The sequence below is a fragment of the Lutra lutra genome, chromosome 10 (genome assembly GCF_902655055.1).
Source record: "Lutra lutra chromosome 10, mLutLut1.2, whole genome shotgun sequence".
Lineage (NCBI taxonomy): Eukaryota > Metazoa > Chordata > Mammalia > Carnivora > Mustelidae > Lutra > Lutra lutra.
This window is the reverse complement of record NC_062287.1, coordinates 79,943,854-79,963,351: the sequence shown is the minus strand read 5'-3', so window position 1 is coordinate 79,963,351 and position 19,498 is coordinate 79,943,854. Positions and strand designations below refer to the sequence as shown.

The 19,498-nt window shown below is 37.3% G+C and overlaps 2 protein-coding genes across 8 annotated transcripts in view; one reads left to right on the top strand and one right to left on the bottom strand.

The window, feature by feature from the left end:
* Positions 1–14,973, top strand: part of SLC5A12 (solute carrier family 5 member 12) — a 57,465-nt gene extending 42,492 nt beyond the window's left edge. The window contains exons 13-16 of one of the 2 annotated variants that reach the window (XM_047690767.1): positions 504–607; positions 2,158–2,285; positions 4,174–4,335; positions 12,524–14,973. In XM_047690767.1, coding sequence (XP_047546723.1) covers positions 504–607; positions 2,158–2,285; positions 4,174–4,326 — 385 coding nt within the window. In that variant the 3' untranslated portion in view covers positions 4,327–4,335; positions 12,524–14,973. Of the gene's footprint in view, positions 1–503; positions 608–2,157; positions 2,286–4,173; positions 5,939–12,523 lie in introns of those variants that run through there. The other variant, XM_047690766.1, reaches the window with a different exon arrangement.
* Positions 14,974–15,000: 27 nt separating this feature from the next.
* The window catches only part of ANO3 (anoctamin 3), a 419,176-nt gene continuing 414,678 nt past the window's right edge, over positions 15,001–19,498 (bottom strand). For all 6 annotated transcript variants that reach the window (XM_047690759.1, XM_047690760.1, XM_047690765.1 and 3 more), the window contains one exon: positions 15,001–15,940. In XM_047690759.1, coding sequence (XP_047546715.1) covers positions 15,758–15,940 — 183 coding nt within the window. In that variant the 3' untranslated portion in view covers positions 15,001–15,757. The remainder of the gene's footprint in view (positions 15,941–19,498) is intronic.

Here is a 19,498-nt window from a genome sequence, read left to right as displayed (position 1 = left end):
CAGGTATTATCTCACACATAAGCCTGGGTTTGATACTCTTTTTAAACATTCCCAGAATCCTTTGCTCCTATTCTACCGAGGTGCTACATTTCCTTTATTGTTGCCCATTAGCTCCCCTTATGTAGGCGTTGTAGCTTACTCATCATTTTATCTCCAATATCTGTCACGATTTTTGGCACTAAATCTAGGCTGAATAGATATCTGAAGAATGAATAATACAAAAGAAATGGGAGGCACAATCCTCCTTGTACTTCTTATAATTTAGTAACTACATGGCAATATTTACAACGCAAGGATGGGTTGGATGGAGTGTAAGACCAAGCACAACTAGTCTACAATTGATTCTTTAAAAAAAAAAGAATAACCAAATGGCAAAAAATTAAAATGTTGACATTTTGAGAAATGCCAGGCCGTACAAGGAACAGTCAGTGGTCCTCTACATCACTGTGGATCATGATGTGAGGACTCATGGAACTGCTGACACGTGCTGTTGTCATCTACAGACCTGCCATCGCCGACACCTGGTATTCGCTCTCCTACCTTTACTACAGTGCCGTGGGCTGCCTCGGATGCATTGCTGCTGGAATAATCATTAGCTTCGTAACAGGTGGGGTCCTTAGAGTCCTCTCTTTGGGGCCAAGGAAGACATGGACTAGCCTCACGCATTGGCGCATCCACTAGGTGGATGACTTACTGGTGTGATTTTGGATGCCTGCAAGAAGCCCTTCTTCCCAGACACAGATGTCTACTCTCTCCAAGCTGATAGGCAAAAACATCCTCCTGATTATCATATAATATTATTGCTAACCCATATGACATATATTTTAATTTTTTATTTAAAAAAATTTAAAGATTTTATTTATTTGTTAGATAGAAGGAGTGAGAGAGAGAGAGAAAGAGCACGAGCAGAGAGAGGGAGTGGGTCAGAAAGGGAGGGAGAAGTAAACTCCCTGCTGAACAGGGAGCCTGATGTGGGGCTCGATTCTAGGACTCTGGGATCATGACCTGAGCCAAAATCAAAAGTCAGATGTAAAAAAAAAAAAAAAAGTCAGATGTATAACTGACTGAACCAATTGTGCCCCACAATATTAATTTCATAAAGATTAGATATGTTTTGTAATCTACATAAAAATGTGCCTAGTACATAAAAGGCACTCACCAATAAATATTATTAAGGGATTAAGAGTAGTAAAATTCTATTCAGTTGAATGTCTTTTGACAGAGTGACATAATACCAGGGAATATATCATTTAAAGTTCAATTTGGAGCTTTATAAATCTACTTTTATTTTTAATCTCTAGAAAGAAATTTGAATTTGGAAAAGGCTTGTGGACAGGCACAATGTTTGGTACATAGGAGGAATGCGATCAAGGTTGTAATCTCTACTCCACTACCCCAGCTAGGGACATTTAGACGAAATTGGTTATTGAATTAAAGACAGCCATTGAATGAGATGGGGCGTATTTGTGGAAAAACATCCCCCAAAACAAACAAAGAAACCACTGTATTTGCAAATGGTTATCATTATACCAAAATTTAGAAAGGTTCTAGTCAGGGAATACTGTCAGTTTTTAAATTTTGGTTTGACTATCAGTGTGACTGACTCTTAAACCACAGCAGGGTTTGAAGGAAAGGGACAATAGAAAGCAGTTAGAAAGGAGATGTGAGGAAGGCCTAGGCTAGCTGGAGGGAATGTGAGGGTGTTGCTGATTCAGGGTCCTGGGGTAGAAGGAAGAAGAAACATTAAAAATAACATTTTTAATTTTACAAGTAATGACTCTGATGACCTCTAATATACCTGATGCGGCTGAAAAACAAAGAGTTTTCCTAGAGGAAGAAATATGATTCCTGTTATTCCTCCTGGTGGCCTACCAAAGGGGAAGAGTAGAGTTTTCCATAATCCATATTTAAAAATATATATGGTGTCTCTGCTTAACTCTGTACCTGTGAGTTTGCCTGACCTCACAGTTAGAGGATATTTAAAAACTATCCCCCCACTCACTTTGAGCAGTTACCAATTTCTGTCTATTAACCAGGCAGGCTTATTTTCGCCCTTACACTAAGAAATGACCTACTTAGCAAGTAGACAATACTTAAACCCTTAACGAAGCCTTGGAAGCATGCGATCACCTCATCCATCTGTCCTTCTGTTAATAGGTCAAGAGAGTGGCAAGGATATTCAACCACTGCTAATTAGACCAGTTTGCAATTTAGTTTGCTTTTGGTCTGAGAAATACAAACGACTATGCTGGTGTGGCGTCCAGCATGACGGTGGAACGGAGCAGGTGAGCCGATGTTTGAACTTCTGAAAAACACGAGCACAAACGGATTCCCTTTTTGCCCATTTGAACCACCTGCACAGGTGGCTGTGAGAAGGGAAGGCAGTGAATGTTACAACCCAAATCTAGTTTCGACGTCTGTTAGCCCAGCTAATTAGCTTCTGAGCCTGTAAATATGTAGCTCTGTACATGTATCTTTGGGGTGAGTTGCTAGTTTTGCAAGTGATCAATTTCCAAAACTCCTTTTAACCCTTCTGAGGGGGAATTCTAGGAATTCCCTGTAGAAAAGGAATAAAACAGGGGACAGATGTCTAGTATCATGGTGAAAAACATAGCCTTGAGAGTCAACCCTGGAGAGAATCCCAGTTCTGTGTCTTACTTGCCTTGGGTAAATTGTTTAATCTCTTTGAACTTCAGCTTTTACCTGGGAACCGGGAGGAGCTCATCCGGTACCATCTGGACACAGACATTTCTAGCTCCATGAGGTGTAAATAGAGAGTCAGATTGTCGGGGGGAACTTCTTAAATAGAGAAACAGCAGTATGTATACCTTTCCTACCCCACTGAGAGCTGTGTTTAGAGCAGGCAGGGCTAGAGACACTATCCAAGTATCATTAGAATCATAGCTGCCAAAGACCATCAGGAACAGCCTACGGTCAAACCAAATTGACCTTGTTGACTTGATGCAGCTCCCGGGGGTGGGGACACTCCAGGGAAGCAGGCAATGCTGCTCTTAACAAGAGGGATGCTGGACATGACTTTTGCAAGTTTTGGGTTCCCACTGAAGGATTCTGAGAGGACTCTGAGGGAAGCTGCAAACAAAAACAAAGTTCTCTGGGGCCCATTTGGTAAGAGAGCAATAATCCCTCGCCCCATTATGGCGTTTGACCACAGCAGGACCCTGGGAGATACAATGTTTCTTGTCAAGTTTGTAGATGGTCTTACCTATGTCTGTCCTCTCAGACTCATTAAGTGCAGGAGTATCTTTTTTGTTTTGTTTTGTTTTCTTAGTTATGGTTTATTCACATTCTTTCAGTTGCAGACATTTTATTCTGCTAGTATTCTAGAAGACAGACTCTTCACCCATGTCACATCACCTAGGTTGTTAATTGTTCTCCTTCCCCAAAATGCCACAGTAACATGTATATGAAGTAAAGCTGAGTGTAACAGTTACTTTACTGAAGTCAGGAGCACACCATTTCGACAGGCATTCAGAATGTGAAGGCAATCTATTTTGCTGAAAAGCAGCTGATTGAGCATTGTGTTGTTTGGATAAATGGATTTTTGAGAACGTTCTAGAAGGAAATAATCAAGATATTTACTGATTTACAGACTTAGGTTTCTGGTCAAGAATTTCCTGGGATGAATGATCAACCCTGTTGATAATGGCAGCTTCTGTTCTCAAGGCTGAGCTGAGAGGGGGAGGGAACACTTAGTATGTCATTCTTGGGCTCCTTCCCTGAAGAATGACATTGGGCAGCCTCTGCGGGAGTCTGCTTGCCTGTCCCTCTCTTATGATCATGAGGTTCTTCTCTTCCCCCAGGAAGGAAGGGCACCACCACCATCTGAGACATGGGTTGGTCTCTCCTCAGGAGATGAGACTACTAACAAGACTCCGATACTGAGAGATACACATTTTTCACACAACACGATGAAATGTGAATGCTCACTAAATTGTTCCATTTTTATTATCATTAGAAATCTTACCCAGATGGATTGAGTCATCTTAGCTGTCAAGAAATGCATTGCTTTCATATTTACATGATTACATGATTCGATATTATATTGTTTGATCATGCCATATAATTTGAGGAGGAGATGCTCAGGAAGATTCCATGTGATTTGGAATATATCAAGACTTAACTGTCTAATATGTGTCTTTTCATTTTCCTCAGGAAAACCTTGAGAATGGCAGTTCCTGGAAACAAGGGGCTGAATCTGTCTTACAGAATGGACTCAAGCAGGAAAACCTGGTCCATATTCCAGGCCATGATCTGATGGACAACAGCTACAACAATTTGGCGTTTGAGAAGACTACCCATTTCTAACACATGCATGCGAGTACAACACACACACACACACACAAGCAAAAGCACACATACAAATACACACAGTACGTATCCTGCTGGCCTATTGGCTAGTAGATTGTGTAGTTGTCACTGCTAAAAGACAAGGACGTCTAATGTCTATTTACACTTATTTATAACTACAAATAAAATGACTGTTCCCCTGGATATTCCCAGGATACTCTTTGGAAGACCCCAACTTTCAGGTGAGAAGAAACAGCCTAGTCTTAAGTGCCTGGCAACTTCTTCCTGGATTAAATTAGGACTGGATGTCACTGCAGTGCAAAGAGTCAGTCCCCTTTGCTTTATGTCATATGAAACTCCAGGGTATTTTGTTTTGTTTTGTTTTTTGGTAGTTCTTGAGCCATCGTGTATCTTGGAATTCACAGGCAGAATGTAGAAGGGGTTATGCATATTAAATGCTTCTCCATCACTGCTGGTAAAATGAAGGAATGCCGTCCACCCCGACCCCCATACCTCACATAGGTGGAGACACATTTCACACCTCACACTGCAGTTGCAGTTGGAACACTTAATTGCCTTTAACCCCCTCATCCCACGCCAGGCGCCCATACCTGAAGTCCTCCTCTTCTTTCATCCCCATTCCTACAGCTGTCCTGACCAAGCCTTAGAAATAATTTTGCTTAGCACAGGAGAGGGTCTGGTATATCTAGTTAGTGCAACAATCATAACTAAATACGCTCCACCCTTTGGGCTCTTGGCATAGTAGTTCTTTCTATCACCTTACAAAGAAAAATTGATTCTGTTCAACAGAAGTCTAGAGTCTCTCTCCAGGGCCAGGTGAACAGGAACAAGGAATGTCCTAGAGGAGGCTATTAGGCTAGGATTGAGGAAAAGAACTTTGCAAATAGCTTACCAACCCACAGATTTCACTCGTCATGGGGTCTTCTTTGGTGCAAAATATCTCGTCCACAGGATTTATACTTTTCACTTTTTGAGGACTTCATTTCTTTGCTTCTTCTAAAAACCTTTCACTGCCTCTCCATTTTTTTTTTTTTTAAATAACAACTTCTGTTCTGTATTTTCTTTTACTCCAGAACTTAAAAAATGATCTTTGAGAACTCAGCTCTGTCGTGCAAGCTCAAAGTGTTCCATCAGGCTAAGGTGAGATCAGGAAAGATTTATATGGTTGTACTCTCAGAAATAATTTATAGAAAGTAAAAAAGAACCAGTGCCACAGAGGCTAGATCAGAGGGAACATTGTAGGAAATACACCAGTGTCTCAGTGTCAGGTACATTAGAGCAGTGCCAGGGATTTCTTTTGGTGACCAGGTAAGATTAAAAGGCCTAGAAATAATATGTCAGCAAAATAAAATGAAATGGTCCAAATGGGGAAGGATGAGAAGCCCCAAAGGCTATGTTGTTTAGATGTAATCCAGGAGAAAACCTTAAAAGAAGCAGTGAGATAGAGAAAAAATTATGTAACCAGTATTTGTTACTAAGGAGGGAAGATAGAAAGATGGGGGAAAAAAACCAATGAAGAAATTTAAAAAAAAACTGGGGTTCACAAGCCACAACCAAATGCTTGCCTTCTCTCCCTCCATTCTCAGTGGGAGAGGAGAATAGAGTTAGAAAAAGAGAGAACTGGGTTGTGGTTTATAAGAGAGATGAGAAAAACACATTTTGAAAAAGGAGGAAAGAAGTAAAGTAAAAATACACTTGGAAAAATATCTGAAAATGAGAAGGAAAAAAATCATGAAAATGAGAATGAGGTCCACCAAGTTAACAAAGATGTTGATATAAGGATCTGCAAATTGGAAGGTGTGATTATTTTCCAAATGATTTAGTAGTTAGGACATTCCTATGACTTAGAACTCGAGAATGTATTAGGTGAATGTTGACATCTGGGCCAAACCTCATTGGTTTAGTTCATATCTTATGACTGGGAAGGGAAGCAACAATTCTGAGGATGAAACCTGATAAACAGTAGCAATTATATATGTGGTTTCCTGCCTGCCCCCTGCCTCCCAGAGGATGCTTTACTGACAAATTATCCATTATTCATTCACTTTAAGGAGAAGATAAATCAGTTACTACCCCTGCATCCTGCCTTCTCAGCACACCCTGTAGAGATTCTAATGCTGGAGAAAGAACTCGGAGTGGTGTTCTTTCCATGGCAAAAACATGGACAGCAGTCCCTGAAGGTTGTCTGAACTGAGCAGTGGCCACTCAGGCATCTGAGAACACATCACAGTCTGATTTTGAGCTGAGAACTCTGCCCCCAGCAGGTCCACAGTGGCCTGCACGCAGACCTGGTCTCCGATGTGGAGAACCAGCACAGAGCTGCCCCTCTAGACACACCAGACACAAGGGGCCCAGGATGAGAGGCACACTGCTGGGGTATAGATGGATGGAATACATTTCAAGGTTTTGAACTTGTTCTTGGAATTGTATGAAAACAAAATATACCATAATGTTCTTCATTTTACTCATAAATAATCCCATCAATATTTCACTAGGACAGCACTTTGCCCAGAGTGTTTTTTAGGACCCTTTTTTCTCTTCTTTTTTAGTTGCTAATTCTCTTACCTGGAGTGTTATCAAAGCATCAGTGAACTTACAAATGGAAAATACCATTATTATTGTCATTATTATTATTATAAAAATGGCTCTGTCTTCTCTCACATAGTGGAACCTGTGGCCTTATGAGTTAACATTTTGAGGTGCGTATAGATGTCAATATAGGGATCCCTCCTCATCCTTCCTAATTGAACAAATATACAAAAATCGAAGGCTTCAGGTAGAGTGCCGAGTCCCAGAGGAAAACCATCTTCCACAGTGTCTAGGTACCACATTTGTTGTGTGGCTGAACAGAAAGGAAATGTACAGTGCAGTCATAGGCTCGTCTTCTTGGCCATGATGCCTCTCTCCTGCCCTCACTATTCCCTAGGAGCCTTAGTTAGGTTGCCCGTGCAATATAAAATCTGTCCAGTGCCACGTCCAATCCAAGCCACGGAAATGGCTTAAACCTGTGGTTGTTTTTTGCCATGAAACGACCAGGGAGATTCTCAGTAAATGGGGCTATGAATGATGTGTTCTAGGATGGCCTAAAATGTGCCAAGCTTATTGCTTATCTCCATCTTTCAAATTCAATCACAAATATTGGTTAAAATGAAAAGGAATGACCTCAGTTGTCTCTTTCATCCATTCTGAGGAATTCGTTTTGAGAACGGCAACTTTCTTTGTTACCATTTGGAGGAAGAAGTACTGCTTCTGGATGGAGGATACAGATTGGAGGCAGACAGCCTAGGTTCAGATGGAAGTTCTGATACAAATTATCTCAGGAATTCTTGGGCAAGTCTTTCTAAAATTTTGTTTATTACAAATTAAAAGGAGCAGAAGTTGTCCCTACTTAGTAGGGTTGTTGCGAGGAATTATAGAGGGAAATCATATCAGCTAGTTAGCGTGGTGACTGGCCCCATGAAACGTTCAATACTTGTTAGTCGGCAATATATGAAGAAAGTGATACTCGTTACAGTATTCATTTTTGGTTAAATTGGTTCACTGTTTCTTTTAAATTTCCAAGATACTGGCTTAGCATATGAATTACTGAAGCAGTTTAAGAACTAACAAGAACAAGGGAACCATAAACTATAAACTAAAAGCCATACCATTAATTTCCAAACGGTAGCCTTTTAATGGCGAATTCAAATAAAATATGATTTTTCAGGGAGCAAATTTTCTAGTCTGAAATTCTTGAAAAAAAGAAAAAAACCCACTGTTACATAGACAGGTTTATTAATGGAAAAATGCAATTTTCATTTTTATGATTGTTAAGTATTGTGTTTGTACATGTAAACGGGATCTTAAGCCTTGTGTACGACTCAGTGCACACTTACCAGAGATTGTGATTCTCCAGACAACAGAAGGGGTGAGGCCTTTTCCCTTGTCTAATTCAAATAATATTTCTTGAATATAAATCTCATTCTTTTTTGATTTTACAGGGTTCTAGCATTTCACTTTAAAGAGGAAAAAAGAAAAAAAAGAAAGAAACCACACACCAGGGGGCTTGCAAACAATGTTTCAAAGAGAATATTATTGAAATATCTTTATGATATTACAATCTTACTTAAACATTATTACAAAGATCAGATCAGTAAATAGAAAAAAAATAGAACAGTTTCCTTTTACTTGTTCTCTTAGAAACAAATTGTTTTAAAACAGTACCAAAATTTAAGCTCTCTATGTATACATTTGTGTATTTAGAAATCTCATGTGCACAATCTCAGTATTCCAAGGTGGCTGGGTTTACTGCAAAGTTAACTATTTTATCCAACTTTAATAACCTTGAAGTATAATCTGTTTCCAAACAACTGAAATTTAATTGATGTTACCAATGATATTAAAATGATATAAAATTTTAATCAAGTGTAACTCATAATTAATAATCATCTAATGGATTATTTTTATTTGTAATTTTTGGAGAAAGTTAATGTTACTATTTCTTCCTGTATTCCAGTCTCCTGACCATATCAATCTAGATTTGCAAGCACCTATCTGAATAACACACACACATAAACTCACTTTTCTAACACTGCACTTGTGGAATTTGAAAATAACAGCTGTTTAGAAGACAGAGTTAAACATATAAATATTTGGCTGCTTAATCAACATGGCCTTCACTTGGGGTATAGGTGTGTCAGTGGCTCTCTTGTTATACTCTCATGATGAATTAGAAAAATAATTCTATTCTATCATGAAAATGTTAATTGTTAATATTTCTGTATATTACCAATATATCACACAATTAGTGTGAAATTTAAGATGATTTTTTCTATTTCCAAATTTTATGTCTTTTTCATAGAGCCATGAAGTACTAAATTTAATGCTATAGTTATACAACTACTCAATTTTAAGAAATATCTGTAGAATGAACATAGATATATAATTAAGATATATAACAATTTTAATTATTTCTTTTAAAAATAATTTCAGACCAAAGCATATTTAAATGATCAATGTGACTATTTTCTACAGGTTAGGAGCAGTATGCAAAATAATTACCCACCTTAAAAGCTTTTATATAAGCCTAATAGATTAAAGCAGGTCTACCAAATCACCAAGGAAGCATATGTCAAAATAAGGTTTGACATATGATATAATATGACTTCTATGTATTCTGGATTATGCTTATATTTGGGCTGCTCAGGGGCTTAGGGCACACATACACACACACAGACCCACATACACTCAGAAGTAACCAGGAGGAGGATTTTATGACTTAATACAATAGATTACTCTAAATCAAGAAAAACAATATATAATGGTGATGTCTTTTATGGGCCTTGGCCTATTTGCCCTCAGGAATTTCCAGAAACAACCATTCATCTGTTTTTAAAAAATGTTAAAGCAATTATGTACACAGGTGTTTTGAACATCCAGTTCCCCATTACAGAATCTGCTTTGACATATTTAAAAAGTTAAAAATAATTTTATGTAGTATGTTGATTCAATGTCCTAATGTAATTACCACCTAAGAAAATAAATGAGCAATCCACAAATTGCTTATTTTATCAGCACAAGATGGTCAGCAGAATTCGTAGAGGCAATCTAATTGATTGATTTGGAATCTACATCATAAAGGTTTATGTACCATTATTGTTTACTGTTTTCAAGAACGCCGACCTTAAAATTTTATTCAATCTATTTCAACAGAGCAAATCTTCATTAGATTAGCTTTAAGACTTCTTATGAAAGTTTAATGATTAAAATGATTAATGATCAACAATCTACTGTATATAATTTGATTTGCAGAAGAATTGCAGACCGTAGAAAGAAAAAAAAATCAACATTTAAGTTCATCTGGTTAAATATACGGTTGCAACATAATTTCTCCTATGGAGAATAAAAATGGTTGGAGAAATATACTCCGCCTTTCCCCCAAACTTCCTCTTCAATTACAGGACTCCCTAGATCTTTCCTAGTTGAAAAATACAGTATAGAAGCCGAAAGTCACACATCCTAGGAATGTAAAATTATACCTATTTTTAAGGGCATTTTCATCTTCAGCATTGTTGTTTATTCTTTGGCTGGAGTTGTCACTGAAATCTAAGCTTACCACATTTAGCTTTGTAATCTTAAAATAAGAAAGAAAAAAGGGGAAAAAACTTCGTTTCTCTGAACGTTAGAGGATGAACAAAATTGCAATTGTTTTTCAGTCAGCAAAAAGGCTAGGTGTGTGCACAGCAGAGTCTAAAATAGGCTTTGCAAAGCAGACATTTTTGCTCAGGTAGGAGAGTCCTAAGTCCCTTCACCATCTCCCAAACATTGGTTCCACAATTATCTATGCCACCAGATTTTTCTGGCCACTCAGTTCTTTTCTTCTCACTAAATGAAAAGTGGGAAAAGCCGGCTCATACTAGTTGATAGAAAGATATTAAATATAGCCAAATGTGGGGGCCCTTGGCTGCCTTAGTCAGTAGGTTGTGTAGCTCTTGATCTCAGGGTTGTGAGTTTGAGCCTCAGGCTGGGTGTGGAGATTAAAAAAATAATCTTTAAAAACAAAACAAAACAAAACCCTAACAGCCTATTGTGTTCACCTGGTAATGTTGAGTGGCATGGGCACTGATGAAATAATTATAAAGGATTTGAATCAGTTTGAAAATCAGATGGGGCTAACCATCCATATGACAATTATATTTTGTGGGGGATATCTAAAGAAATCTCATTAAATTTTGCCTTTCAAGTAATAATTTAGGAAATTTTTGTTTTCTGAGAAGCACCAGAGAAACTGTTTTCCCCCCACACAGAGAGAATTAAGATGGAAATAAATATTCTGAGGAAGTCAATTTTGGGCATATGTCTGGAAATTTTACTCCCTTCCGATTTAGAGAAAGATGCAACACAACCACACAGTTTACTCTCTGGTGTGCTCCAGAGAGTACCCCAAGTGCTTGGGGCCAGCTGGGTGTGGAATGAGGGAGAATGGTGCTGGGGCACATGATGACACCCTCATATACAAGTAAAGCTTGGGTGCCTGGGTGGCTCAGTCTGTTAAATGTCTGCCTTCATCTCAGGCCATGATCTCCAGATCCTGGGATGGAGCCCTGCATCAGGCTATCTGCTCAGCGGGAAGTTTGCTTCTCTGTCTCCCTCTGCTCCTCCCTACTGCTTGTTCTCTCTTTTTCAAAAAAAAAAAAAAAAAAAAAAAAAAAAAGAACAGTGAGTTTTGATGGATAGACTTCTTCTTCTGGAGAGTAGACTGATTACACAGGAAATTGGAGGAGATCATAAATATGAGTTTTTTTTTTCTATCAACTTGTTTTCATCTTACTTCCCTGGAAAAGATGCCTCAGTGTGAATGTGGCTAGAACACAGCAGCTATAATACTTGTGTTTTCTAGAAAGAAAACCATCAAATGTGGTGGTGGGTATGGTTCTTCAGATGAAACCAGATGGCATGTTCAACTGAAGGTAACATCACCGTTACAAATACACAAATCCTAGGTAGCAGGAACCTAGTCTGATCAATGATTCTGGCTAAAGCTAAATCAGTCTTCTTCTTGGACTACATGTGGTTGGCACATTTTATTTAGGATAGAAATGCCTATAGGAAAAGTCAGACTTTTCTATCAGAAGCTAGGTAGTTTAAGCCATTCCTAAAAGGTTCTCGCTCCTAAGTTACTGAGAATACCAGAAAGAATAAGATGTTAATTGATTCGTTGGATAAAATCCATAACTATTCCTAAAGTCTGTTATAATATTGTGATTTGGGGGAAAATGGAATGGAAATATCTATGACCATAGTAGGTCTGAGTTGGGCATATCTCACAGTCAGTAAGTGCATGTGCGCGCGCGCACACACACACACACCTGCACACACACCCAGGGCCTCTGTCTACCTGCCTCCAATTAACAGACAAATCAGTTCAGCCATATCAGTAACACAACTCTTCAGGCTACCTGGATTTTCAGTTTTGATCAAGTTGAGAAAAATCAGGCCATTTGGTGGCTTCTTGTTGGCAGTTGGTTACAGTGCCCCTAAATGTCTTCCTTCCTTGGCAGGAACTTTATCAGTGCTAAAATTTTTATCTTAAGGAGATTTTGACAGCGATTGGTAGAGCCTGCCTAAGTGTGAAAAAAAGAAAATGCTTCTGTACGACAGGAGCTTCATTACCTTCTTAAGAACTAACCAAGCTTCCTCTTCCATCTTTTTCTAGAAAAAAGCATTATTAGAATCAGTAAGAGCCTCCATTTGTAGGTTTCATCTTTCATGTGCAAATGCCCTGATGATGACAATGAGTTTATCAGAAGACAAACAGCCAAAACTTTTGAAGAGTGGAACAAGGGCTTGCAAGACTTGGAAACCATTGCCTTTGGAGCTAAAGAGTGAACAATCCCCTCTCCCCATACTCCAACTTCTATTTTGAAAAACAGGCAGGATCAACTTGAACATGAAAACTGTAGGAAGAAACATCATATCACATGATTTATTGAGTGAAAAAGTTCCTTTTCATTCCATTCTACAATAGATTGGGCTAAAAGTCATTTTGAAAGAAAGTGCATCATTCAGGAGTTGCATCTCATCATGCAGTCACTCAGCAGCATTTTATTGAAAAGGGCGTGCATAGACTCAGACAATTGCAAACTATTTCGGCTACTACCTAGAGCAATTTTTGACACACTGTACTGGAAAAGTGCTTCAGCTCTGAACAACTTATCAAGGCAGACTGCATGCACCTATATGTTAGTTATTTGCTTGAAAAGACAACAATTTAGAATATGAAAATATATAAGCAGCATTCATGTAATACAGAATTCCTGAGAATAGTGTGTGCTATATAAATCTTTGAGAAATAATTTGTATTCGTATGAAAACCATGATATAAAACATTTCTCTCAATGAAAGCAGAGTGATTTAAAACTCACATACTGTGAGGGGGCTGACAATATTTTGCTGTCAACAATGATGAAGGCAGAGCTAGGTTCTACTGCACTGTTTCACAAAAAGACATTTACAGATAACTTTTTCATTGTTCCTCTATTTTTTGATTGGTCTGAGAAATTACCAGAGAAGGTAACATCTACATCAATTTAATATAATTTTTTTAATTAAAAATACCATTCTCTTTTCATGTTTTTCTCTCTGGGCAATCAATACAATTTTAAACCCTAATTGTGGTAGTATAAAAATAACTCAGAAAGAACAGAATTCTCAAGAACATGGCTATCATTATTCTTTGCTCTTCTGTAAAACAATTGTCTTTGTCTTCTATCCCTAATTTGGGAGAGACCTAAATGTTAGGTTCATTGGTGTCTTCAATAGGCATACAGAGTATTTATGCTCAGGCATGGTATATACATTTAACTAACAAAGAAAAGGAAATGCTGCAGATGCTACAAAAACGGAGGAGCTTAAACTCCTTTGTGTAGTTAGTGGAATTAGTTGCTATGAATATGCAGGGAGCAGAAACAGAATCTCTGAGGAATGTGAATGGAAGGGTACCACGTGACAAGGGCATGGGAGGAAGTTTAGAGGTCCTACCTCTGGTTCAGTCAGATTCAGAATCAGAGGGCAGATTTTTTTTTACAAAAGCAAACCAAGGAACAACGATGATCTATCACAGCTTTTCCCTGGAGCAAAAGAAGAAAAAGCCGAAAGGCCATTTTCAGTGTTAGGATGATAAAAAGTAGTTTTCTAGTAAAAGAAACTTTATAATTTTCTTACTAGAGACACCCTAGCATATATACAAAGTAGCTTTATTTCCATTGTCTTTAGTCTGGTCTTTATGCATTGTGGAAATAACTGTGCTTTGTTTAACTGAGCAAAAAACAAACTGGACAAAAATTATGAATCATATATATATATAGTATATATCTGAATGCGTGAGTCTATGTGATTTGCCAACCCCCATTCCCAGGGGAGGAAATGTGAGATTCATTTTGATCGCTTTGCCAAGGAAAGGTGTCTTTACTTCTCCCATTCATTCCCTTGTTTCAACTCTCCTCTTTCCTCCTCTCCCGCTCCCATTGCTTATACCTCCACCAGACTTTCTTTCCTTGAATCCCTCATCATTCCTACTTCATCCATCTGTGAGCAATACCACAGATAGAGTTGACACAGAAGCAGCAACTCCACAACAAAGCAAAATGATGTCTTTCAGAATTGACTTGATGTTGGTTTTAGAGAGTTTTCAAAAATCGACCAAGTTGGTCTATCAAAGAAAATAACAGAAAACTCCCCTCATCGATGAAAAGAAAATAAAACAAAAAAAATGTGTGGGTTTTTTTTTTTTTTTTTACAAATAATACAAATTTATATCCATGCATTTTTTTCATTAGCTCATGAACAAAAGTGCACATTGTTAGAAAAGCTTAAAGTGTTGCAAAGCATTTGGCTTCTGATTTCCTGAATAAACAAGTCACAAGGGCATACTATGTATCTGGTCTCAGAGCTGCACGAAATGTAACTTGCATTACACATTGCCAAGGTGCAAAGGTACAAGGAAAACCAACATATGTACAGCATTTCAAGTTATTCTGTTATTCTGCGAGAGTTATTATAATAAACCAGGGAGGAAAAAATTAAAAATACTATAAAACAGCCCTCCATGGTAAAATATGGATGAGTGGTATTCTATATGATATGAGAATAAATGCCCATATTTTTAGAGTATGTGGCTCTATTGGAATTCACGGGTTTTTTGCTTGTTTTTTTAAAAAAGGCAGTGCGACTTATTCTGCCAGTGAAACAACACGTTTGAATGTAGCCAATGCAATAGGATATATTTCAATGAATAGTATTCTTTTTAGAATCTTAGTTTTTGGCTTGACTACTAGAGGAGGTGTGCAACAATTCCACTGCATAGTCAATGTAAAGCAGCATGAATTCCTTGTGGCACAGATCCATAATCTCATCAAGGAACAAGAAAAATTCCCCAAACCTAGAAGCTAAAGGGACATGGAATTCTGGTAGCAAAGGCAATAACTGATTTAAGTCATTCCTTCTAAGTCATTTCCTATAAGTATCTCAACTCAACCTAAGTAATGTTCCAGAGTATGTGATTGAAGACCACATGAGACTTTCAGCATGCCTGGCTTATGAACGTTTACATGGAAATCTGTTGCTAGAATCCTCACCATCACCCTTCCCGTTACACTGCAGCTGATGGAGGGTGGAGGTCTCCCAACACACAACTCCCTGAGGCTGGTTCTGAGAATTAGATCCTGGCTTCCTGCACTGTCAATCTAACCATTCTTTAAGGTCATGAGTCATCTTTCTCTTCCCTAGAAGCCTGGACATTCCAAATCCCAGAGATGGTTGTGCTACATTTCCAAGTAACGTATCATACATATGGTTTGCCAGGCGTGCCTTCCTCCTGGATCCCACCTAGAATTTAAAGTTGCTGTCATTCCCACTAATGCTATTGCCCCCACTGGGCAACAGGAATCAACTAAGGCCATTCATGGTGAACGGGATGACCACTTTTTCTCCGTTGTTGTTGCAAATGTTCCAGTTCAGCCTCGTACATCATCTCTTGGACTAAGTACTTCTCCCGTCGTATTCGGTCATACAGGTTCTTTGGTACATCTGGAATCAGGTATGCGATGAATGACTTGATCCCAAAAACAAGGTGCTGCAAATTTAAGAGGGGAAAGTATAATTTTCAAAGATTCTGAAAGGCCAATTATAAAACAGATCATAAACAACGTTGCATTTACCTTACAGTCCAGCATCAAAACACAGGATGCTCTATCTAGAATATTAAAATTTTTGTTTCGATTACATAATTCTTTTATGATGAAAATGTATTTTTTTAAAGAGACTAATGAAAGTATTGTGTATAAAAAAGACAGGATTAAAAACCAAAAGGTAAAACCTGTGGTCTCAAGTTCAGAGGCTGAATGAGACCACCTGTTTGAACCATCCCCTGACACGTTAGCTGTGTAACCTTACGCAAATCACCTATGTTTTCTGTGTCTCATCTCTACCATGGTAACAGTAATAGTATCTCTTAAAGGTTGTTACAAGGATTAAATGAGCAAATATATGTGATGGGTGTGGAGAAGGGTTTGGTGCAGTATAAGCACCACTTAAATATGTCTTATTATAATAAATGCATCCTTTCTCTTTTCTGTAGAGGACAGAAAAGAGAAGAAAATCTGATACTGATAGAGTTAGGATGATATGTGGAAAAAACCCCATTTACCTACAGGACTTTGTGACAATCATCTCTCCATGTGGAAAGGAAGAACTCGAGGCACTTTCAACTGGGTTTAGTATGAGTATCTCAGTAAACTGCACTGTGGTAAAGCAGGTCCTACTTCCCATAGAAAAGTAGATCAGAAATTTCTTTCCTGATCAAATATTTGGTATTCACAGAACTATCCGGCAGTGTGTCTCAAAAGTGTAGAAATAAAAATAAAAAAACATTTGTATAATTTAAATTAGTGAAGAATCTGCACCAAATCCTTTACAATGGCAATAAATGACCCTATAAACTGATTCACTTAGAGAGACTGGTATGCAAAAATGATTCAGTATTTTTAAAAGACTGTTTTTTTTAAAAAGCTGGTTTATCATCTATGAAGGCAAGCTTATAACTAGTTATAGACGACAAATTTCTTAAACTGACAGAATTTATGTTAAATAAAAAACTAGAGCAAGTATCATACTTCAAAAAAAATTTGTATTAAGTTTGGAAACAAGACACAATTGCTCACACCGCTGCTTTTCCACACCATGTGGAAATTTCCAAACACAGTAAGGCAAGCAAGAGAAATGAGGCATAAACCTCACAAGCGAAGCGAAGCAACAAAGCTATTGTTATGGGCAACTTGAATTATCCTTTGGAAAGACAATCTAGCAGATTTAACAGACAGAAGATTAGAAAATGAAAGATTTAAACAAGGAGCCACACACATTTTAGAAACAATTAGACAACTCCAGCAAAAATCAATCAAATCATAATGGAGGTTAACATAGTATTTATAACAGCAATAAAAATATCTACAAAATTTTTGGATGTAAGAAGGAATGAACAAGCAAAAGAATATTTTAAAACTCTATTATAGGCTATAAGAACAATTTGAATAAATTTCATATTTATTAATGAATCAGCACAGAGTATGTAAATAAGTCAACATGTGCTTTCTACAAATGTAATTCTTTTTTTAAATTTAATTTAATTTTATTTTCAGTGTTCCAAGATTCATTGTTTATGCACCACACCCAGAGTTCCATGCAATACGTGCCCTCCTTAATACCCACCACTAGGCTCACCCATCCCCCCATCTCCTCCCTTCCAAAACCCTCAGTCTGTTTCTCAGAGTCCACAGTCCCCCATGGTTTGTCTCCCCCTCTGATTTCCCCCAACTCAAGTAATTCTAATAATCCTTGCATGCTATTTGGGGGAGTCTGATGGCTTCTGCAATGTATATGAATGATTCATAACTCTAAATAGCCAAGGCAATTTTTAAAAATAAGAGCAGGCTTGGCAGGGGTGGGAAATAGATGGCTTTATCAGATATGAAGATATATTCCAAAACCACGGCATTTAAATAGTGTGACAGTGAACAGGAATAGACAAATGAAGTAATGAAATCAGAACACTGAGGCCAGGCACGTGCTTACTGTAGGGATTTGGAATATTACAGAGGTGGATTTACAAATCAGTGGATAAATAACATATTAGTAAATAGCAGTACAAAAAGTTATTTCACTATATAAAGAATAAGAAAAACAAGCCTTTCCTTCAGACTCTATGAAAAGTCCTGATATCTTTAAGATGTGTGATAGATAAGACTATAAAATTAAAAGTAAAAAATATGGTAGAATATTCTTTTGACCTGGAGATAAGAAAATTTCCTAAAGAAGCTAGACCAAAAAAGCCAAAACCTTAATAGGAAAACAATGATGGGCCTGATAACATCAAAATTAGACACTATTTATTAATAGATAAAATTAATAGGTTATAGACAAGAAAGAGATACCTGGTAAAGACTGATTTATAACTGGCAAACACATAAGAAAATCTTGAAATTTGGTAACAAATAAACTGGAAACTCAGCCAAAATAGGTCAAAGTTAGAAATTCACAAAAAAGGAAACCAAAATGGCTTTCTAGTAATAAAAGTAATAGTCAATGTCATGAATAAATAGATTAAAACAAACAAAAAAAACCCCAAAATATTACCTTACTCCTATCCATCTGCAAAATACGAGAAATTCAGACAATTTGAAAATCTGGTGAAAATCTAAGGGAATTTTGGAGAGGGACCTGTCAGTTTTATGTGAAATCAAGTATGCATATAAATAATTCCACACCTGAGTAAAATACTCTCGAGAAACCCTTAAATATGTTCAGAAGGTGACACGTCCAAGATTTCTAATAAGAGATTTATACAGATGGAAAGAATTATTGTAGGCCTAAATATCCACCCATGGGGACTATGGCACTTAAATTCAATGAACTATCATACTAAGCAGACAGAAGAAATTATCTAAATGTGGATAGACTTCATGGATAGATCTCTTTCTATATCTAAAAAAAGTAAAATGGGTAAGAGATAAAAATGAGTTATCACATAATACCATTGAAGTAATTTTGAAAAAAAGAACATTTAAAACAATATTTTATATATATATATATATATATATATATATATATATACACATTTTTTTTTTCCAAATAAACATGTGTAAAAACTTCTGAAAGAAAGAGAGTGGGTGCTTTTGGAGTAGGTGGGTAATGGAATTAGTAATGAGAAATATTGAAGAAAAGATAAAAAGGGAATCATATGTATCTACAATGAAAGTTTGCTGTGAATCGAGACATTTGACGAAGTCTGTTCACCTGAGTTCTAAAAGATGAAGAAGAAAAAAGTGTACATTAAAAACACAGTAAAAAAAGACTTTCCAGAATCATTGCATTAGAAATATGCCTTAACCTCTTTGCTACCTGTAATAAAATGAAAAGTCACACTTTATCAGGAGACTTTTTTATAGGCTCATAGAGTCATTAATTAATAGAATTTCATCCTGGATTAAACCTTAGAGGTAAGCATTTTGTATTACAGATGAAGGATGTTTCACAACAAAATTTGACATATTTTTTGGAGATCAGTGGAGAGATATACCCGCCTTTAAAAAGACTTTTTCTAGGGCGCCTGGGTGGCTCAGTGGGTTAAGCCACT